This window comes from Littorina saxatilis, linkage group LG3 (assembly GCF_037325665.1).
Source record: "Littorina saxatilis isolate snail1 linkage group LG3, US_GU_Lsax_2.0, whole genome shotgun sequence".
Classification (NCBI taxonomy): Eukaryota; Metazoa; Mollusca; class Gastropoda; order Littorinimorpha; family Littorinidae; genus Littorina; species Littorina saxatilis.
Window position 1 is genome coordinate 71774407 of NC_090247.1, and position 19795 is coordinate 71794201.

The following is a 19795-nucleotide window of genomic DNA, read 5'->3' on the forward strand; positions in this document are numbered from 1 at the left end:
TCTTTCTCCACTTAACAGCTTATTGCTGGGAAACTACTGGGCGCAGTTCGTTCAAAAGTTGATACACTAACTTGATAATAGGTCCGATTGATCGTATTACAACTTCATAATGTTACCTGGGACCTAAATGCGAAATAAACCACAAATTAGTCAAAACTTGACTAAATGTAAAAACCGACTTGGCGGTGGGAGGAATTCGCGGAGCCACAGCCAGCCAGGCAGTCTGATAGAACAGCCGAACTCGTCACACATTGACGAGAAATATAGCGTCATAAAAAGATTACGTCACAGTCAAAAGTCTTTGACGTCTTTTTCTCTCGCGCGGTGTGTGTGTGTGTTCATTTTGTGCACATGTGTTAGTGTTACTGTTTGTGTGTGTGTGTGTGTGTGTGTGTGTGTGTGTGTGTGTGTGTGTGTGTGTGTGTGCATATGTGTGTTTATGTGTGTGTGCGTGTGTATGAGAGTGTGTGTGTGTGTGTGTGTGTGTGTGTGTGTGTGTGTGTGTGTGTGTGTGTGTGTGCGCGTGCATGAGTCTGTACTCGTGTGTGTGTGTGTGTGTGTGTGTGTGTGTGTGTGTGTGTGTGTGTGTGTGTGTGTGTGAAAGAGAGAGAGAGAGAGAGGAAGAGAGAGAGGGAGTGAGGGAGAGAGAGTGTGTGTGTGTGTGTGTGAATGTGTGTGTGCATTTTCACTGTGATCAAATAAAAGAGAAAGGCCAGTCACCACGCACATCCTCGGCTCGCATGCAATGTGTTTATATAGCAAAGGGAATGCCTGTAATTCACACAGATCAATCACTTGGTCTTAAACGTGCACAAGACGAAAACGTTCATACTGGGGGAGCGAAGAGTACTCGGGTCCAGCGCGAGCGTTTTTACATTTAGTCAAGTTTTGACTAAATGTTTTAACATCGAGGGGGAATCGAAACGAGGGTCGTGGTGTATGTGTGTGCGTGTGTGCGTGCGTGTGTGCGTGCGTGCGTGCGTGTAGAGCGATTCAGACCAAACTACCCGACCGATCTTTATGAAATTTGACATGAGAGTTCCTGGGTATGATATCCCCGAACGTTTTTTTCCTTTTTTTGATAAATGTCTTTGATGACGTCATATCCGGCTTTTCGTGAAAGTTGAGGCGGCACTGTCACGCTCTCATTTTTCAACCAAATTGGTTGAAATTTTGATCAAGTAGTCTTCGACGAAGCCCGGACTTCGGTATTGCATTTCAGCTTGGTGGCTTAAAAATTAATTAATGACTTTGGTCATTAAAAATCTGAAAATTGTAAAAAAAATTATTTTTTCTAAAACGATCCAAATTTACGTTCATCTTATTCTCCATCATTTGCTGATTCCAAAAACATATACATATGTTATATTTGGATTAAAAACAAGCTCTGAAAATTAAAAATATAAAAATTATTATCAAATTTTTGTTTTCGAAATCAATTTAAAAACACTTTCATCTTATTCCTTGTCGGTTCCTGATTCAAAAAACATATAGATATGATATGTTTGGATTCAAAACACGCTCAGAAAGTTAAAACGAAGAGAGGTACAGAAAAGCGTGCTATCCTTCTCAGCGCAACTACTACCCCGCTCTTCTTGTCAATTTCACTGCCTTCGCCATGAGCGGTGGACTGACGATGCTACGGTCTTGCTGAAACATTGCATTGCGTTCAGTTTCATTCTGTGAGTTCGACAGCTACTTGACTAAATGTTGTATTTTCGCCTTACGCGACTTGTTTATCTTTACCTTTAAACTCATTATCTTCCTCACTCTGTCCCCAATTGAAACCTGGATATGATTGGTATATGTGTACGCGTGCCCTACCCTCCCATGTGAAACTAGTGTGTGTGTGTGTGTGTGTGTGTGTGTGTGTGTGTGTGTGTGTGTGTGTGTGTGTGTGTGTGTGTGTGTTTAAATTGTGAATGAAGTTGTGTTGTATCTTTAACCGATTTACCATTGTAGGGTTGCGATGTTGTGGACGTAACATGCACACGTGCCAGAAACTTGATGGTTCGCAAATCGATTTGGCGGCTTTCCGGGAATCATGGCAATTTCTACACAGTATAGAAGCGCATGCATTACACAATAGGACGGCATTCATTACGCAGTGACCATTACTTATCCCAACAGACAGTGGTATAGCAAGTGTCAATGAGATGGTTGGTTTCTGAGGTCAGTGGCTCCTGTGTCAGTTGTTTTGGTGTTTTTGTGTGTGTTTTTTGCCTGTACTTGATGTTCAAAAATTATGAATAATATTAATGATTTGCTAATGATAGGCTTGCGATTTAAAAACTGGTGAAGATCATCATCATCATCATCATCATCATCGTCATCGTCATCGTCGTTGTCGTAAGACAGTTTTTATTGGATAAACAAATGATGATAATTAAGTTTACGATTTAGGAACTAAACAGATATTGTATTCCCCCCCACCCCCCCCCCCCCCCCCCCCCATCCCTACCAAAGAAAGAAAAGCATTTCACTCCATTTTCCTGTTGACCTTTATATGAGGACAAGCCACACAAAGGGAAAAGCGGGCAACGCAGAAATAAGTCACCTAAATGACTGTGTACTTATGTCAGCGGTCAGTGGTAGACATAAATTTCCCTAATTATGGGTCTAGGTGAAGTGACGTCATAATCAGTGGTGTTCCATCGACGGGTAGCGATGGTGATGAATCGGTAGAGCATGATGTAGTGGCTGTTTATTTGCAGGTTTAAAATAGTGCGCACACCGTTAACTTCCCAGATCGCTCTGCAACAGTAGCAAACAAACAGACAAACAAGTAAAGAAGCTCGCCCCCCCCCCCTCTTCCCCCACACACCCACACACACCCACAGAGCGGCTGTAACTACATTTGAATAATTCGGCTAATTTTGCTGATCACTGAGTGCAAAACGTTTAGCTGCTAAAGGGCGTATGTGTCTGTGTGTGTCGGGGGGGGAGGGGGGTGCTTCAGTTTCAACCGAAGGTAGTTTGGTGGCTTTGAAGGCTTACACTACTGTATAGGAGTTCTGCTGCTTTTTGAATTTACTTATTTCAAGGTACATGGACTTCCTTGCTGTCCAAGTCGACTCAGTTCTCTAACTTTTTCAAGTTGTATCAGCTATGTAATTTTTTTTTAATGAAATCTGGTCAAACGCATAGTTGGTGTGCCCCCAGGCCCGATTGACCCCACTTACTACCAACAGTTGATTGAGATGTGTGGGATAGGCAGGGCCGGATCTGGGGGGGGGGGGTTCCTGGGGTTCCGGACCCCCCCCCCCCCCCCTGGCCATCCAATGTACCTCTCAGAGAAAAAAAATGTGGACTTTGGACCCCTGCCTTTAGTTGGACCCCCCCCCCTCATACGAACTTGGTCCGGCCCTGGATATGTGCCATGGTAGCTGTGCGTTTTTTCGTGTGTAAGTTGTTGTGGTAGAGTGCAAAAAGCGGTTTTAGTGCCCGCTGAAGGGTCGGCAGCATTACATTGGTACAACAGTTGAATGGGTTACATGACCTGAACAGTGGCCTAATCGTTTTCCCCCAGCTTGCCAGCAGAAGGTTCTAATCGACTTTTCAATCAATCAATCAATCAATCAATCAATATGAGGCTTATATCGCGCGTATTCCGTGGGTACAGTTCTAAGCGCAGGGATTTTTTTGTTGTTGATTTTTTTATGCAATTTATATCGCGCACATATTCAAGGCGCAGGGATTTATTTATCCTACTTTTCACGGCCTTTTTTTCCAAGTCACACGGGTATTTTTTGTAAACAGCTCGAAGAGCTAGAGGGAAGGGCGAGTATTTGTGGAATACACCTTAATTTGTTTATCTGTGAAGGATGCTTGTGTTAAAATTTGACCACCGAGATTTCAAGTGATTTCCGGGTTGTGTTTCTTAGTTTTTGTTAAAGAATACAGAATACAGAATACAGTATTTATTGAGCCAAGTGACATTAAAAAACATTTAAAGCACAAGGAATTTAGCGTAGTGTTGGTAAAATCACGCACACACACACACCCACACACTGACACACAAGGTGTGTGTGTGTGTGTGTGTGTGTGTGTGTGTGTGTGTGTGTGTTTGGGGGTATTTAAAAAATGCTATTGTTGTGTGTGTTTGGTTGTTATTGGTAGTGTTTTTGTTGTTCTTATTTTTGTTCTTGCTTGGATTTTTTTGTTCTCGTTTTTGGTCTTGTTTTTGTTTTGTAGTTTCCTTATTTTGTTATATTTAGTTTGATGAGGGGGTGTATGTTCCTGGATTGTCACGTTGACTGATTCTCTGTGTCTTCTCCGATCGTTGATCAAAGACCACGCCGAATGAGAAACGACATTATGTTCTCTGGCGTGAACACAAATTGGGACATTCGGTATGCATAATGTGGCACAAGTGTACCTTGCCAACCTAATCATTGCATGATATGATTCTTGACATCTCTCTCCTTCCCTCCCTTTCTCTCTCCCTCCATCTGCTCACCCTCTCTTTCTCTCTCACTCTCTCTCTCTCTCTACTTCATCTACTTGGGTTAACAGAGACAAGACTGTCAAACCTAAAGCATAATGATGATTCTGTTGAGATTCAGAATTATTCTTTTATAAGACGTGATGCTGCTCATCCAAATCACACGGGAATCGGTGTGTATGTGCACAACGATTGTTTTCATGTTGTAAAACGCCGGCATGACCTTGAACCACAGAGTGTAGAGTGTATTTGGCTAGAAGTAAGGCCAAACAATTCATCTCCTATTCTAGTTGGATTCTTATACAGAAATCCCGCCTGCACGGATGAATGGTTTGATGACTTTATAGATATGATGGACAAAGTCAACGTGTGCAATTGTAATATGCTATTATTGGGAGACTTTAATATTAACATGTTAGTAAACCAGTCTCAATGGCTTGACAAAACTGAATCGCTAGGTATTACTCAACTTATAAAAGAGCCCACAAGAGTAACTAGCATGTCTTCAACTCTTCTGGATCATATATACACGAACAATGATAGCATGGTTCTAAATGCTTCAACATCTAATATTTGCATGAGTGACCATAAACCGATCACGTGCACTTGGTCGTGTAAACGACCAAAGGTAATGTCAAAAGGTCATACCTATATCACGTATAGATGTTTTAAAAAATTTGACAAGTCTGCGTTTTTACTTGACTTAAGTTTGGCAAATTTCCAATTGGTGTCAAATTGTTTTGATCCTGAAGAAGCTGCATTGTTATTTGTCAGAACATTATTATCTGTTGTTGACAGACATGCTCCAATCCGCAGGAAAAGAGTTAAATTTTCGACTGTACCGAACTGGATGACAGGTGAAATTAAAGATGCTATGTTAGTTCGAGATTTTCTAAAAAAAATTAAACAGTTTGAACTTTACAAAAAAATGCGAAACAAAATTTCTGAATTGGTGAAACTTGCAAAAAAGAAATATTTTCAAAATCTTATAATAGATAAAAATGACATATGTCAAATTTGGCGTGCAATGAATGAACTGACTAGTAAATCACGCAAAGCCCCATCCTGTATTAATCCTAATATAACTGCTGATGATTGTAATAGTTACTTTCTATCTATGACCGACAATGTTCTTGATTCCTCAGCCAGTTCTGATCAGATTAGCTATAAGGTGCCTGAAGTACTCAGTCAATTTTGTAATGAGAAACTTTTGCCATCTGACTCGTTTGATATACCTGTAATCACAGTCGTTGAAGTTGGTGCACTAATTTCTAAACTAAATAACAAAAAAACAATGGACACAAACAATCTTAATTCACAAATTGTAAAAATGTCACTTCCTTATATTGTAAATAGTTTAACCCATGTATACAATCTCTCTATCAGGAAGAATGTCTTCCCATCAGTGTTTAAAACGGCTAAAGTTATTCCAGTACCAAAGTCAAAAGACACCGATAGCCTTGACAACTACAGACCGATATCTATTCTCTCTATACTGTCTAAACCCCTGGAAAAGCATATACACACCCATCTCCTTAAATATGTTGAAGAAAACAATATTTTTCATCCTTATCAATCAGGTTTTCGTCCTAAACATTCATGTCATACTGCCCTTACCCGGCTCTGTGATACCTGGCTAAAAGCAATAAACAATCGTGAAATGGTTGGAGCGGTATTCCTTGATCTCAGGAAAGCATTTGACTTAGTTGATCACGCTATTTTGTTAGACAAATTACTTATTTACCTGCAAAATAGCTCATCTGTGTCCTTTTTTACATCATATCTGTCAGATAGGAAACAAGCAGTCTACCTAAACGGTTCATATTCATCACAAGGCACTGTAAAATGTGGAGTCCCACAAGGTTCTATCCTTGGTCCCTTACTGTTTGGACTATACATTAATGATTTACCATTACACCTCAAACAAGAAAATGCTGTACTTGATCTTTTTGCGGATGACTCAACACTTCACAGCAGTAATACAGATATAAATCTCATAAGAAAAGTACTCCAAGAAAGTATAGCAAATATTAATGATTGGTGTAATTGTAACAGAATGGCACTGCATCCTAAGAAAACAAAAAGCATGTTAATAACCACAAGACAAAAACACCAGCGACAGCCTCTGAGCCTTGATCTTATGCATGGTACAGTTAGCATTGCTCAAGTCCATCAACACCGTGTGCTTGGAGTTGTAATTGATGATGAACTTAACTGGCGCTCTCACATTGATACAGTTTATAAACGAGTTTCTAGGAACCTTTTCTTACTTAACAAGCTCTGGTGCGTTGTTTCTGTGGATGCCCTCAAAATGTTTTTCCACGCACACTGTCTCTCTCACATTTGCTATGCATCTACTGTCTGGTGCAATGCCAGTGATGTTCATATAAAGAAAATAAACACACTTCACAAGAGAGGTGTAAAGTTATTAAACCGAGATCCCAATATGACTACTCAAGAAAAATACACTCAACTGAACATTCTTCCGCTACATCAGCAGTTCTTTTTAAATGCTAGTGTTTTCATGTTTAAAATGTACAACCATGAAACACCTTCATACATCCAAGACCTGTTTGAGCGTCCTCCTGGTAGAGCGAGGCTTTTGAATTATACGCTACCGCTCCCACGCATTGATTTGTATAAATCTAGTTTATCCTACTGGGGATCGCTTGTGTGGAATATACTTCCAATGTACTGTAAAACATGTCAAACCCTTTCATCTTTTAAAAAAAATGTTCGAAAATATCTTTGTCAAAAATAATTCTCTCCCTACGCTTTAAAATCATAACTGTTACTGCATAACATCTTAATCATCATTTTATTAATCAATGAACCACGTTATTATAACTAGTGTTTTGTTACTTTTAACCTAATTACAAATTCTTAGTTAATTAGTTATTCGTTTGGCTGTTCAATACATGTTATATAAATATATAATTGTAATGTATAATGTCATGTATGTCTAAAAGGGACAGGTTGGAAGATTAGGCATTGCCTAAAACCTTTATCCCTTTGTATTAAAGTTTTGAATCTGAATCTGAATCTGAATCTCTCTCTCTCTCTCTCTCTCTCTCTCTCTCTCTAACCGGCACGGTTGGCCTAGTGGTAAGGCGTCCGCTCCGTGATCGGGAGGTCGTGGGTTCGAACCCCGCCCGGGTCATACCTAAGACTTTAAAATTGGCAATCTAGTGGCTGCTCCGCCTGGCGTCTGGCATTATGGGGTTAGTGCTAGGACTGGTTGGTCCGGTGTCAGATAATGTGACTGGGTGAGACATGAAGCCTGTGCTGCGACTTCTGTCTTGTGTGTGGCGCACGTTATATGTCAAAGCAGCACCGCCCTGATATGGCCCTTCGTGGTCGGCTGGGCGTTAAGCAAACAAACAAACAAACAAACAATCTCTCTCTCTCTCTCTCTCTCTCTCTCTCTCTCTCTCTCTCTCTCTCTCTCTCTCTCTCTCTCTCTCTCTCTCTATTTATACCCACTGTAAATGGGTGTGTATATGTTTCACTCTGTCTGTTTCTCTGTTTGTCCAATCTTAAACGAAATGAGGCAGAGTGTTATTAAGATATCAAATAACCAAAAATAATTACCTCCCTTTTGGTTATTTGATTTTTGTTTGTCCTTCTGACCGAAGTTTGGTCACTGGTGTGTATGGGTCAATTGGGCTGACAGTCGGTGTGTAAGGGTCAATTGGGCTGACAGTCGGTGTGTATGGGTCAATTGGGCTGACATTCGGTGTGTATGGGGCAATTGGGCTGACAGTCGGTGTGTATGGGGCAATTGGGCTGACATTAGGTGTGTTTGGGTCAATTGGGCTGACATTAGGTGTGTATGGGTCAATTGGGCTGACATTAGGTGTGTATGGGGCAGTTGGGCTGACATTAGGTGTGTATGGGTCGATTGGGCTGACATTATGTGTGTTTGGGTCAATTGGGCTGACATTAGGTGTGTATGGGTCAATTGGGCTGACAGTCGGTGTGTATGGGTCAATTGGGCTGACATTCGGTGTGTATGGGTCAATTGGGCTGACATTCGGTGTGTATGGGTCAATTGGGCTGACATTAGGTGTGTATGGGTCGATTGGGCTGACATTCGGTGTGTATGGGTCAATTGGGCTGACATTGGGTGTGTTTGGGTCAATTGGGCTGACATTAGGTGTGTATGGGTCAATTGGGCTGACATTCGGTGTGTATGGGTCAATTGGGATGACATTCGGTGTGTATGGGGAAATTGGGCTGACATTCGGTGTGTATGTGGCAATTGGGCTGACATTAGGTGTGTATGGGTCAATTGGGCTGACATTAGGTGTGTATGGGTCAATTGGGCTGACATTAGGTGTGTATGGGTCAATTGGGCTGACAGTAGGTGTGTATGGGTCAATTGAGCTGACATTAGGTGTGTATGGGTCAATTGGGCTGACATTAGGTGTGTATGGGTCAATTGGGCTGACATTAGGTGTGTATGGGTCAATTGGGCTGACAGTAGGTGTGTAGTTTGGAAGTGGGGGAAAAAATCGGTTCGTTAAGTAATAAAGAATAACAATACAAATTGATAACTTACAAACATGAATACTGATACATAGAAAATGATAATGTCAAATGAAGAAAGAAAAGGGCACGCGCTTAGATTTAAGATTTTATATTTAATGTCACAAGTTGTCAAAAATAATGCATGCTGTTTTTGAATCCTTAGCCCCAGAGACCTGAATTCACCCGGAACAAGTCTGTCGCGGTGTAAGCAATGACGACCAGAACCAAGTGTCGGCATGTCTGTCACTGTTACCTTTCATTGGCAGTTTATTTTCCCCCGGCCGTTGGTCAGCCAATAAGGCAGAAGGTCAACAACCGTGACCACTACAATGGCCAACGCCGGCGGGAAATAATTGACCATTCAACAACTCTCTGGGAGACGATCAGCGCTTTTGTCATGTTCAAAGACAGGATGGAAAATTCGATTAGTTACGACAAAGCGTGTAAAGGTTGTAGAGGTTTGTGTTGTTGTCTGGGACTTCTTGTGCAGGTTTCCGTCCTCTGGTTGTATGGTTATGTTATTGGCCGACATTTGGATGTCTTAAAGACATACGATATCGATTATTTTGTTAAACCCACCAAGACGTCTCTTTTTGACCGTCTCTTTCTAAGTGATATATATCTGACGTCAAAATACAACAAAAATCGAAAAGATGTCATAACGTGAAAAATGGCGTCACGTTAAACATCTGTCATTCCTTCTGCATGTATCCCGAAGAAATGACAAAGAATTTCGAGAACGGAGTTTGTTTCGGTGACTTCAACAAAACAGCAGTAGAACATTAATCGTAAGGTTGTATATTTATCGGTATCGTATATCATTAAGGACATTGATTTCGGTATTCGTTTTACTAACAAATCCAAAAGTAATTATTACGAATCCTGGTTCCCATAGAAACTGGGTGGCATGATAAATCAAGCTCACCAGTTCAGTGATTACTTTATAATTGCATGGTAAAGGTGTAAACGGAAATACGAACCGGGAGCTGTGGCCCGATTGACCGTTTTGATTCCGATAAAATACCGGAGCATAATGTCCAGTTTACGTCATTCCTGCAGGAGGATGGTCTGTGAACTCAACCTTTTGAATGAGGTCTTCCGTCTTTTTTGGAGAACATTTTAAAGATTATTTTATGTTATGTTTTTGTTTGCTTCATTTTTGTGACATTTCTTTTTTCTAGTCTTGTTTTTTGTGTCACAACAAAGTCAACCGAGAGTTCATCTTTTAGTGATGTCCTTTTTCGATTTTCTCTGTTCCAATCTCCAGTCAGACAAAGGCCAGTTACAGGTCATTGACATGTATGTCGGTGAGGGGGAGAGGGGGACGGGGGTGTTCAGCTCGTATTACAAATTCCGATGAAAGCGGATCACAGTAACCGGAACCTATACCATTGTACTTGTTTGGACATTTTGTGCTGGACATCGTGATTGCTATGGTTATCCTTTGTTGACCCCAACTTCCTATTCCTGTTTCTATTAACTGTGGTGATTGGTTGGTCAGTTTAATCGGATTGGCGTTTGCTGCAATACAGTTTTGCATCGTATAGTTGCCATTCGCATGCGGTTACGAATATTCTACCCAGCTTCTGCTTTTGCTTACAGAATGAAACATGAAAAGTACCTTGGGTTGAATTCAGGTATAGTGTTCTTAATTGATTATGTCTGTCAATAGTCCACCTTGCATTTATGTCCCTTTAACACGAACATGAATGAATCCAATTCAATATCGAAAGGATCGTTTTTCACAGTGAGTATACACACAGCCACATGCAGTTCTCTCCGTCCGCAAAGTTTGGTACCTTGCAACAACTTCCTTGAATTAGGAACACTATTCTTGAACATTACTAGTACCTTGACTTGCCCGATTCTGCACCTAGGTCTCTATATTACGTCAGAAATACCAACAAGATTAAACAAAAAAAATTTTAAAAACCGGTGTAACAGATCAACAGCAAAATGTCGATTCTACTACCTATGTCTTCGCTGAGAAACGAAACCGACAAAACCAAGACGACTCTTCTTGACCTTCTCATCCAAAATGGAAATGTCTGACGTCAAAAGCGTAAAAAGGTTCGCAAAGACGTCATAGCACGAATAATTTGCGTCACGTATAAAAATGATGTCACTTCTTCTACATGGCTCCCGAGGAACTAAGAATTTTAAGATCGAAGTTAGTCTCAGTGACTTCGTCATATCAAAAATAGAAAATGACTCATCAGGTCACCGCCAGACCGTGCATGTATCTTTATCGTATGTCATTAATGTTAGGCCAAAAAAAAAATAGGTCTGTTTACGGTAACCCGACCGACCCTATTTTTTTCGCGCGACCCTAGACTTTTTTTTGGCATTTGGGGAAAAAAATAAAATAAAATAAAAAAATCTTGGTTTTTTTGCAAAATAACGTAAAAATATGGGTTTTTTGGAGAGAAAAAAAAAAAAAAAAAAAAAATCCCGACCTACCGACCCTATTTTTTTGGCCTATGTTACCGTAAACAGACCTATTTTTTTTTTTGGCCTTAGATAAATGTTCTTCGGAAGGTAGGAAGCGTTCGGCTGGGAAAATGAGACATTGGACAAAGGCTGTGGGCTTTTAACGAATCTTGGCGTTTCTTTCTTTTATTTGCCACCAGCAGTCCTTGTTCATTTCCTGTGTGAAAAAGTATATTAGCACCATCAGCGGGGACTTTAATTAGTCGTGCTGCTGTTACCGTGGTAACGAGAGACGCTGGCGACATGTACGTGAACTCCCATGGTGACAAAAGACAGTTAATTAGGATTTTGCGGAGGAAGAGGAGATTGGATGGGGATTGACGGAAAGAACTAGGTAGTTAAGGTGAGTTAGAAACTCTTTTTGATACGTCCGTCAAATGCTTAGTTTAGCAAAGTAAGGTCAGTTTTGTCTTTTCTGAAAAAGTAAAACCTTCCACGAAATACACAATACAGGTTGGGATTCACATTAACATTATGGCTGCAAACATTTGATTAACCTCTCAATCCCCACCACTCCCTCACGCTGTCTGTCTGTCTCTGTCTCTGTTTCTCTCTCTCTCTCTCTCTCTCTCTCTCTCTCTCTCTCTCTCTCTCTCTCTCTCTCTCTCTCTCTCTCTCTCTCTCTCTCTCTCTCTCTCTCTCTCTCTCTCTCTCTGGCATCTCCCCTCTGGTTTTGCAAGTCATTTTGTTCAGCATTCCATCAGAGACATTTGCACCAGAGATCTACAATGTAACAATACGTCCCTCGACGTGGACAATGTGAAGAGAAGAGGTGGCGTAGTGGGATGCGACTTCGTCATCCTAGAATGTCGTTAATCTCAATTGTCTGTATGTTTCTATATCTGTCTGTCTGTCTGTCTGTCTGTCTGTCTGTCTGTCTGTCTCTCTCTCTCTCTCTCTCTCTCTCTCTCTCTCTCACGTGACTGAGCTAGACATTGTGTGTGTGTGTGTCTCTCTCTCTCTCTCTCTCACGTGACTGAGCTAGACATTGTGTGTTTGTGTGTGTGTGTGTGTGTGTGTGTGTGTGTGTGTGTGTGTGTGTGTGTGTGTGTGTGTGTGTGTGTGTGTGTGTGTGTCGTGTCTATGCATACGCTTTTGATTCGGTTTGAAATGTGTGTTTTTTCTCTCACTCAAACTTCCTAGTCCTTGTTTCTTTCCCGTTTTCTCAGTAATTTCACCAGAATTTATCAAACGAGAGAGTCGAAAACTTTATTCAGCATTGTTTTGGGAAGCCGATTCATAAAAGACGTGCTTTCATACACGCTCGTATAAGTTGGCTGTATGTGTAGACTAGAAACTGAAGTATAAAAGCAAAAGCAGCATCACAGACTTAATGGCCGAAGTGGACCCGTGTAACAGCGAGTACCACCATGCAGTTATGATGCAGGGTATCCTGGGTTGACCCCACTTTTGGCGCTAACGTCAGATCGATGCCTTACGTCATTCTACATTTCGCGTAACGGACTATAAACCTCCCTTGGGCTTGAACATCTGGTTCGGCTTCTGAATTAATAATAATGATAATAATAAATGAGCATTTATATAGCGCAACATCATAACTTTACAATTATGCTCTTTGCGCTTGACACATTTAAAATTAAAACACAGTTATACAAGCATTTACATCTTGACATCTGTGTCTACTGCGTGAAGAGAAAACAGACTTGAGTTTTATCGATATTTTTTCTTCATGTTTGCACATTATGTTTGTGATTTAGAATTTAAAAGGCTTTACTTGTGTATGATTTCCAACCTGCGTCATGAGTTTCTTTTTTTGTCTTTGACTTTCCGAGCTCTGCTGGTGCACGTGAAACTATAGTAGCATGTAGGGCAACTTCTTGAGAATTTATTGTATGTGTGCTTTAAACTGATCAAATCTTTTCATTTTGTGTGAAAAACCTAAAGAATGGCCTGTTTTGGACATAAAACAACCGAAAATATAAAAACAAAAATACACATAGAAACATACACTGAATAACAACTTGTTTTTGGTTTTTTATTTTGGCCTAAAGGTGTGTGTGTGGGGGTTTATTTTATGTCAAAGAATCTTTCAAGTTTGCTGTATGCACGTCACGAAGTTTCGTTGGTTGGGAATTAATGTCTTTAAACCTGGAATTAGTGTACATGATATATCTTTCACACAGTCTCCAAGTATAGCTGTCATAACGATTTAAGTTGAAAATGTCTGGTTACGACATAGCGGTCGGATTCAAATGTCGTATACATTCCTCATGTCCACACGGACTTGTAACAATCAGTTGACGGGGTGTTGTGCAAAAAAACCCACAAAAAAATGCAAATCTGTGCTGTTTTTTTTTGTGATGGCCGGGTTAGTAATGTACACAGGAGTATGTGAAATTTGAAAGCTGTAGTTTCAAAATATTATCGAAGAAAATGACTTTTTTGGTTTTTTTTAAACTGATATTGACCCCGCTGTTACCTTAAAATTTAACTAGGGTGTACCAAGCTTGCGTTATTGTGAGTTATTTATAGTATGTTGAATTGTATCAAATATAACAGATATGACGAGAAAATGAGTATTAATATGAGTCGGTAGGCGAATGCTGATATTATTTTCGAGAAATCACCCTGATAAATATATACACGTCTTCCCACCCACACGCACTCAAAACAATAAACAGTATACATACACAAAAACACAACACTAAAAAACAAGCACAACCACCAAGACGTCAACAGCAGTCTGTTTTCTCTTCACGCAGTAGACACAGTAGATACCTTTTTCCCCTTTCACCTGTGTGAGTGTTGGGCGGGGATGTAGCTCAGTCGGTCAGTCGGAGTTCGTCCCCACGTTCGGCAAGAGATTTATTTCTCAGAGTTAACTTTGTGTGCAGACTCTCCTCGGTGTCCGAACACCCCCGTGTGTACACGCAAGCACAAGACCAAGTGCGCACGAAAAAGATTCTGTAATCCATGTCAGAGTTCGGTGGGTTATAGAAACACGAAAATACCCAGCATGCTTCCTCCGAAAGCGGCGTATGGCTGCCTAAATGGCGGGGTAAAAACGGTCATACACGTAAAAGCCGTGGGAGTTTCAGCCTACTTCCGCGCTTGGCGGCAAATATGGCGAACGCAATGCTTTGAGTCACAGACCCTTCACACGGGCGGGGATGTAGCTCAGTCGGTAGCGCGCTGGATTTGTATCCAGTTGGCCGCTGTCAGCGTGAGTTCGTCCCCACGTTCGGCGAGAGATTTATTTCTCAGAGTCAACTTTGTGTGCAAACTCTCCTCGGTGTCCGAACACCCCCGTGTGTACACGCAAGCACAAGACCAAGTGCGCACGAAAAAGATCCTGTAATCCATGTCAGAGTTCGGTGGGTTATAGAAACACGAAAATACCCAGCATGCTTCCTCCGAAAGCGGCGTATGGCTGCCTAAATGGCGGGGTAAAAACGGTCATACACGTAAAAGCCGTGGGAGTTTCAGCCCACGAACAAACAAACAAACAAACAGACCCTACACAAAGCAGGGAAGACCAGCCTTCTTTGTGTGCTGAGATCAACACAAACACTGCTGTCGACTGCAGGTTTAGCTGAGGTTGACGAGTTCTCTGGGTGGGCAGAATTGTGTTGTACGCAAGGAGTGTAGAGAGAAGAAAAGAAGCATCTCATTTTGAATTGGCCATTAACCTTAAAACAAAGAATTGTGTTTTATGGGTTGGGAGTATGGCTGTATTACCGTGGAACCTCCCTTTCAAGACATCTAAATATCTGAGAAAATCAGGGAGGGAGTCTTAAAATGGGGGTAAATTTACAAAAAGGTAAATTAAAGGCACGTTTAATTGTTGACAAAACAGGACATTCACAAGTCCATCGACCCCTTGGTCTTAACTCACTATGGTGAACAGACAAACAAGTAATTATGAGATAAGTGATTTAAATGAGAGGAACTTATTCATTATATCAAATATTTTCAGATTTAAAAAAAAAATTCATTTGTCTCACAATTATTTTTTGTTTGTTTTTTGTTTACTTTAAAGAACTTTGTTCGATGTACCTTTGAGTTTTTTTGTTTTGTCAAAATTTAAACGTTTCATTAACTAACACCTTTCCTGTTTTTGTTTTTCTTGATATTGGAACGAATACCGGCTATCTGTTTCTGGATATTGTATTGTACGATCGCTGCATTGTTTTTGCTCGTTTGATTCGTAACACATGGTGTAACCGAGTGCCGAAACACTACGATCACCTCGGGAAGCGAAGTGCAATCAAACAGGATTGAAAATGTTAGGGCTAATTTCTTAGCCCTATAAAAAAAACTGTTATGCAAACCCGAAGGTTTCCATGAACATACAGACAATCGGAAACCACCAGACCCCATCACAAACAGAACTCTACAATCCACTGGTGTTGACTTTTAAAGGCCAACAACTCGGGTGCAGAGTCTGCTGTGAAAGGAGCGGTAGCCTCCCCTGTCACACATGTTTTAGCATTGATTGTGTGTTGTTTGTTTGTTGCAGGATGAGTGTGATTGACGTCAAGAACTACCTGGAGAAGGTCTACAAAGTTCCCGTGTTGGACGTCAGGACCAAAGTCTTTGCAGGTAGGATTCTGGGGGATCCTGTTATGAATGTAATCGCAATCTGAAATTAATGCACACAAAGAAGCGTGTATACAAGCACACGTGCACGCACACACGCACACAAACACACACACACACACACACACACACACACACACACACACACACGCACACGCACGCATTCACAATTTGGTACTAGCTCGCAGAATAATGTATTTTTTCGTGCAGAAAAAGTCCCAACTTTGGTTTGTTTTTAAATGAATGCCAGTCGTTTGATTGTGCATTATCCTTACTACAATACCTCTGGGGTTTTCATAGAAACACCGAGGCAAGCCACACGGGACATAGTAGGCTTGCCTCAGTGTTTCCATAGAAACAAGGGAAAGTAACTCTTCCACGACACATTCACAACTTGAGTCATTTCGGAACATCGTCAACTACGCCCCTCTCGCAACCCCTCTACATTTGTTTCTTCTCTTTTTCCAATTCCTTTCAACACCTCATCCGTGCTTAACACTGCTCTCTTTGTCTGGCAAAAAGTGCATTTTACGACTAAAGATTCACAGTGCAGCTCACAGCCTTCGTTTTGCGTTTTTGTTGCAGCTGAGTGCATTGACAGTTCAAAAATCCTCCTATGGTAGTAAAACAAACCCAAAACTACCCAACGACGACATCTGTGAAGCTCGACAGTTTCTTGTTCACGCGAATGCATAAATTAACCTAGTTATTACGTGGTGTTTGGTCGGAGTTCGATTCAATTACTGAGTGATTCCGGCCTCCATTTTGTTTTACACAAACTCATGATGACGTCTGACATAGTTTGCTAGTGACGTGTCTGTTTGTGCATGATGTGGTGATCTACCTGATATAAATTTAAATCCAAAATAGGCCAAGACCAGCCGGGTCAGAGTACGAAATCAATTCGTAAAAAAATCGCAGTTCTTGACTCTTTGGGTGCAAGTCAATGAAACTTGGTAGTTCTTCTAACGGATAGCTGCCTGAGGTATGACTAAAAGCCCCAGGGGCTCCGTGCACCTGGATTTGACAAGTTCAGTACCTTTAATTCATTGCTGACGACTGATGACACCTTAGTGCATTTATGCCCGCATTACCTTGCTGACGTGGTATAACTCTGTTGTACAGTCAAGCCACGTACGCATGACTGTCAAGCACTAAGTGAAAAATGTCAAAACAAGTATGATTTGGTGCTGTGTGTGGAATCTTGACGTGCGCAGATTATGCTTATGATCATGTGGGGACAACTCTGGTATTTTTCTCCCCATGTGCCCCTTTCTTTGTCTCACGTGAACTGACAGTCACGTACGCACGCACGCTAAAACCAACACACACACACACACGCACGCACACACACTCGTAGTTGTTAATTGTTAAATGTTTGTGAAAAATGTTAAACTGTGGACGTGTGGAAGTAAGATGTTTTTATGCAACGTGACAGTGACAATCCGAGTGTCAGATGACAAGACGAAGAAAGATGACAAAGTGACAATGACATTAACGCTCGTGACAACCCGAGAGTTAGGAACCACACTGCGGAGATAGGGTTACACAAATTTAGTAGTTGTAAATTTTAAGGGGCTTATTGTCCGTCAGGTCTTAATTGCCTATATTGGACATGAATTGGTTTATACGATTCGAGTTTTTACGCCCTCACGGCTTTTGATGTATGCGTGTTTAGGTGGTGCACTTATGGTAGAATGACCAAGATCTTTAACGTGCCATTGTGGTGACACGGGGGTGGGAGATGGATACCGTCTCTGGGTCTGCACATAAAGTTGACCCGTGTCCGTCCCGGCCCGGATTTGAACCAGCGACCTTTCGATCACAAGTCCAGTGCTCTACCACCTGAGCTACCCGGGCCCCCTTTAGTATTTGTTGTCATGAGCTGGTACTTATAATCATGACAGTGGGGATAACTCAGGGATTACTCCACCAACCCCGCCCCTTTTTTTGTCTGTCTATAACTGTGTCTGTTTCTCATACACACACGCGCGCAGACAGACAGACACAGACATATAGACAGACAGACAAACAGAGAGAAAGACAGTAACACACACACACACACACACACACACACTTACGCCCGCACGCCCGCATACACACACACACACACACACACACACACACACACACTTATGCCCGCACACACGCACCCAAAACACACACACACACAAAACATACACACACACACACACACACACACACACACACACACACACACACACGTGCACACGTGCACACGCACGCACGTACGCAGCAAAAGAAAAAGACAACTACAAAGCGAAGGTTAGTTAGACGAGGTTGACTCTGTTAGTGTTCAATAGAACAAAGGAACAACAACCAACATCAAAGAAAGCGACACAGAAATGGGCAACAAATGTTTAAACGCTGCTTCCTGGTAAATGAATTCTTTATTTACATCAACTACATTATGCTATAATCTTATAGTATCTACATGCGTATCATTTCTTTTGCGACTTTTGTTCATGGTCATAAGTAATGGTACTGTCACGTGTAAAGGAATTTATTAGTTTTTGGGTTTTTTACGTATTTATTTATTTTTAAACTTATTTATTAATTAATTAATGTATTTAGTTATTCAGTTATGTATTCATTTTCAATTTTGACTAAACATTCTATACATTCATGTACATGATTGCTTCACGTCGTTAGTTATTTACAAAAATGGAAGTTCCATATATGTACAAGGGTTATACTTTCCTCTATGACTTTTTCATTTACAATGGTCTTTTAAGACTTATTTCAAGATAACTTCCTCCACGTATATACGATCTAATACTTTACCATACATTCGTTCAGACTTTTGCCTAAATAGGAGGAGGTTTTACAGGTCTAACACCTTTCCGGTTCTCGCCAGAAATCCGGTTTTTGAAAACTTTTAAAACCGGAAAATCCGGTTTTTAAAGTAAAACTTTGTTCTTTGTCCCTACAAGATAATACTTTTATAAAAAAAAAAAGCCTCAGCTTCTGGAGGGCGCCGCCGTGGACCCTGGCCTTTCAGCTTTTTCACTTTTTTTGGTTTTTTGTTGGTGTTAGCCCTGGGATCGTAAGAGGCGACTAACGGATTCTGTTTCTCTTTTTACCCTTGTTAAGAGTTTCTTGTATAGAATATAGTCAATGTTTGTAAAGATTTTAGTCAAGCAGTATGTAAGAAATGTTACGTCCTTTGTACTGGAAACTTGCAATCTCCCAGTAAGGTCATATATTGTACTACGTTGCAAGCCCCTGGAGCAATTTTTTTATTAGTGCTTTTGTGAACAAGAAACAACAAGTGGCTCTATCCCATCTCCCCCCCCCCCCCCCCCTTTCCCCGTCGCGATATAACCTTCGTGGTTGAAAACGACGTTAAACACCAAATGAAGAAAGAAAGTAGCCCTGGGAGAATGTTATCCCATGTAAAAGCCTGGGGAGATCTGTGTTAGTGCACGTGATTGTTTACACGTAAGGAAATGTATCTTTACATAAGCTCGCAAGACTTTGTTATTTACATAAACGCAGCTACCATAGCGACCATTCACATCAGTGCCTTCCATGTGGGTTGTTCATTTACAGCAATATACATGTACGTGAGTACGTCGCGATATAACCTTGAATGGTTGAAAACGACGTTAAACACCAAATAAAGAAAGAAAGAAAAAAATGTACGCTTGTATAATACAGGACGATATATTCAAATATCACCCAGAATGTCTTATTTACATTGCATTCGTACGATCGTCCAGCCGCTCGCAGTGAAACAACAGACAACTT

The 19795-nt window shown here is 41.0% G+C and overlaps 1 protein-coding gene across 1 annotated transcript in view; it reads left to right on the forward strand.

Annotated features, from left to right (window-relative positions):
• Positions 1 to 19795, forward strand: part of LOC138963180 (large ribosomal subunit protein uL23m-like) — a 68588-nt gene that overhangs the window by 25865 nt on the left and 22928 nt on the right. Inside the window, exon 3 of the mRNA XM_070335218.1 lies at positions 15945 to 16027. Within this exon, the coding sequence (XP_070191319.1) occupies positions 15945 to 16027 (83 nt within the window). The remainder of the gene's footprint in view (positions 1 to 15944; positions 16028 to 19795) is intronic.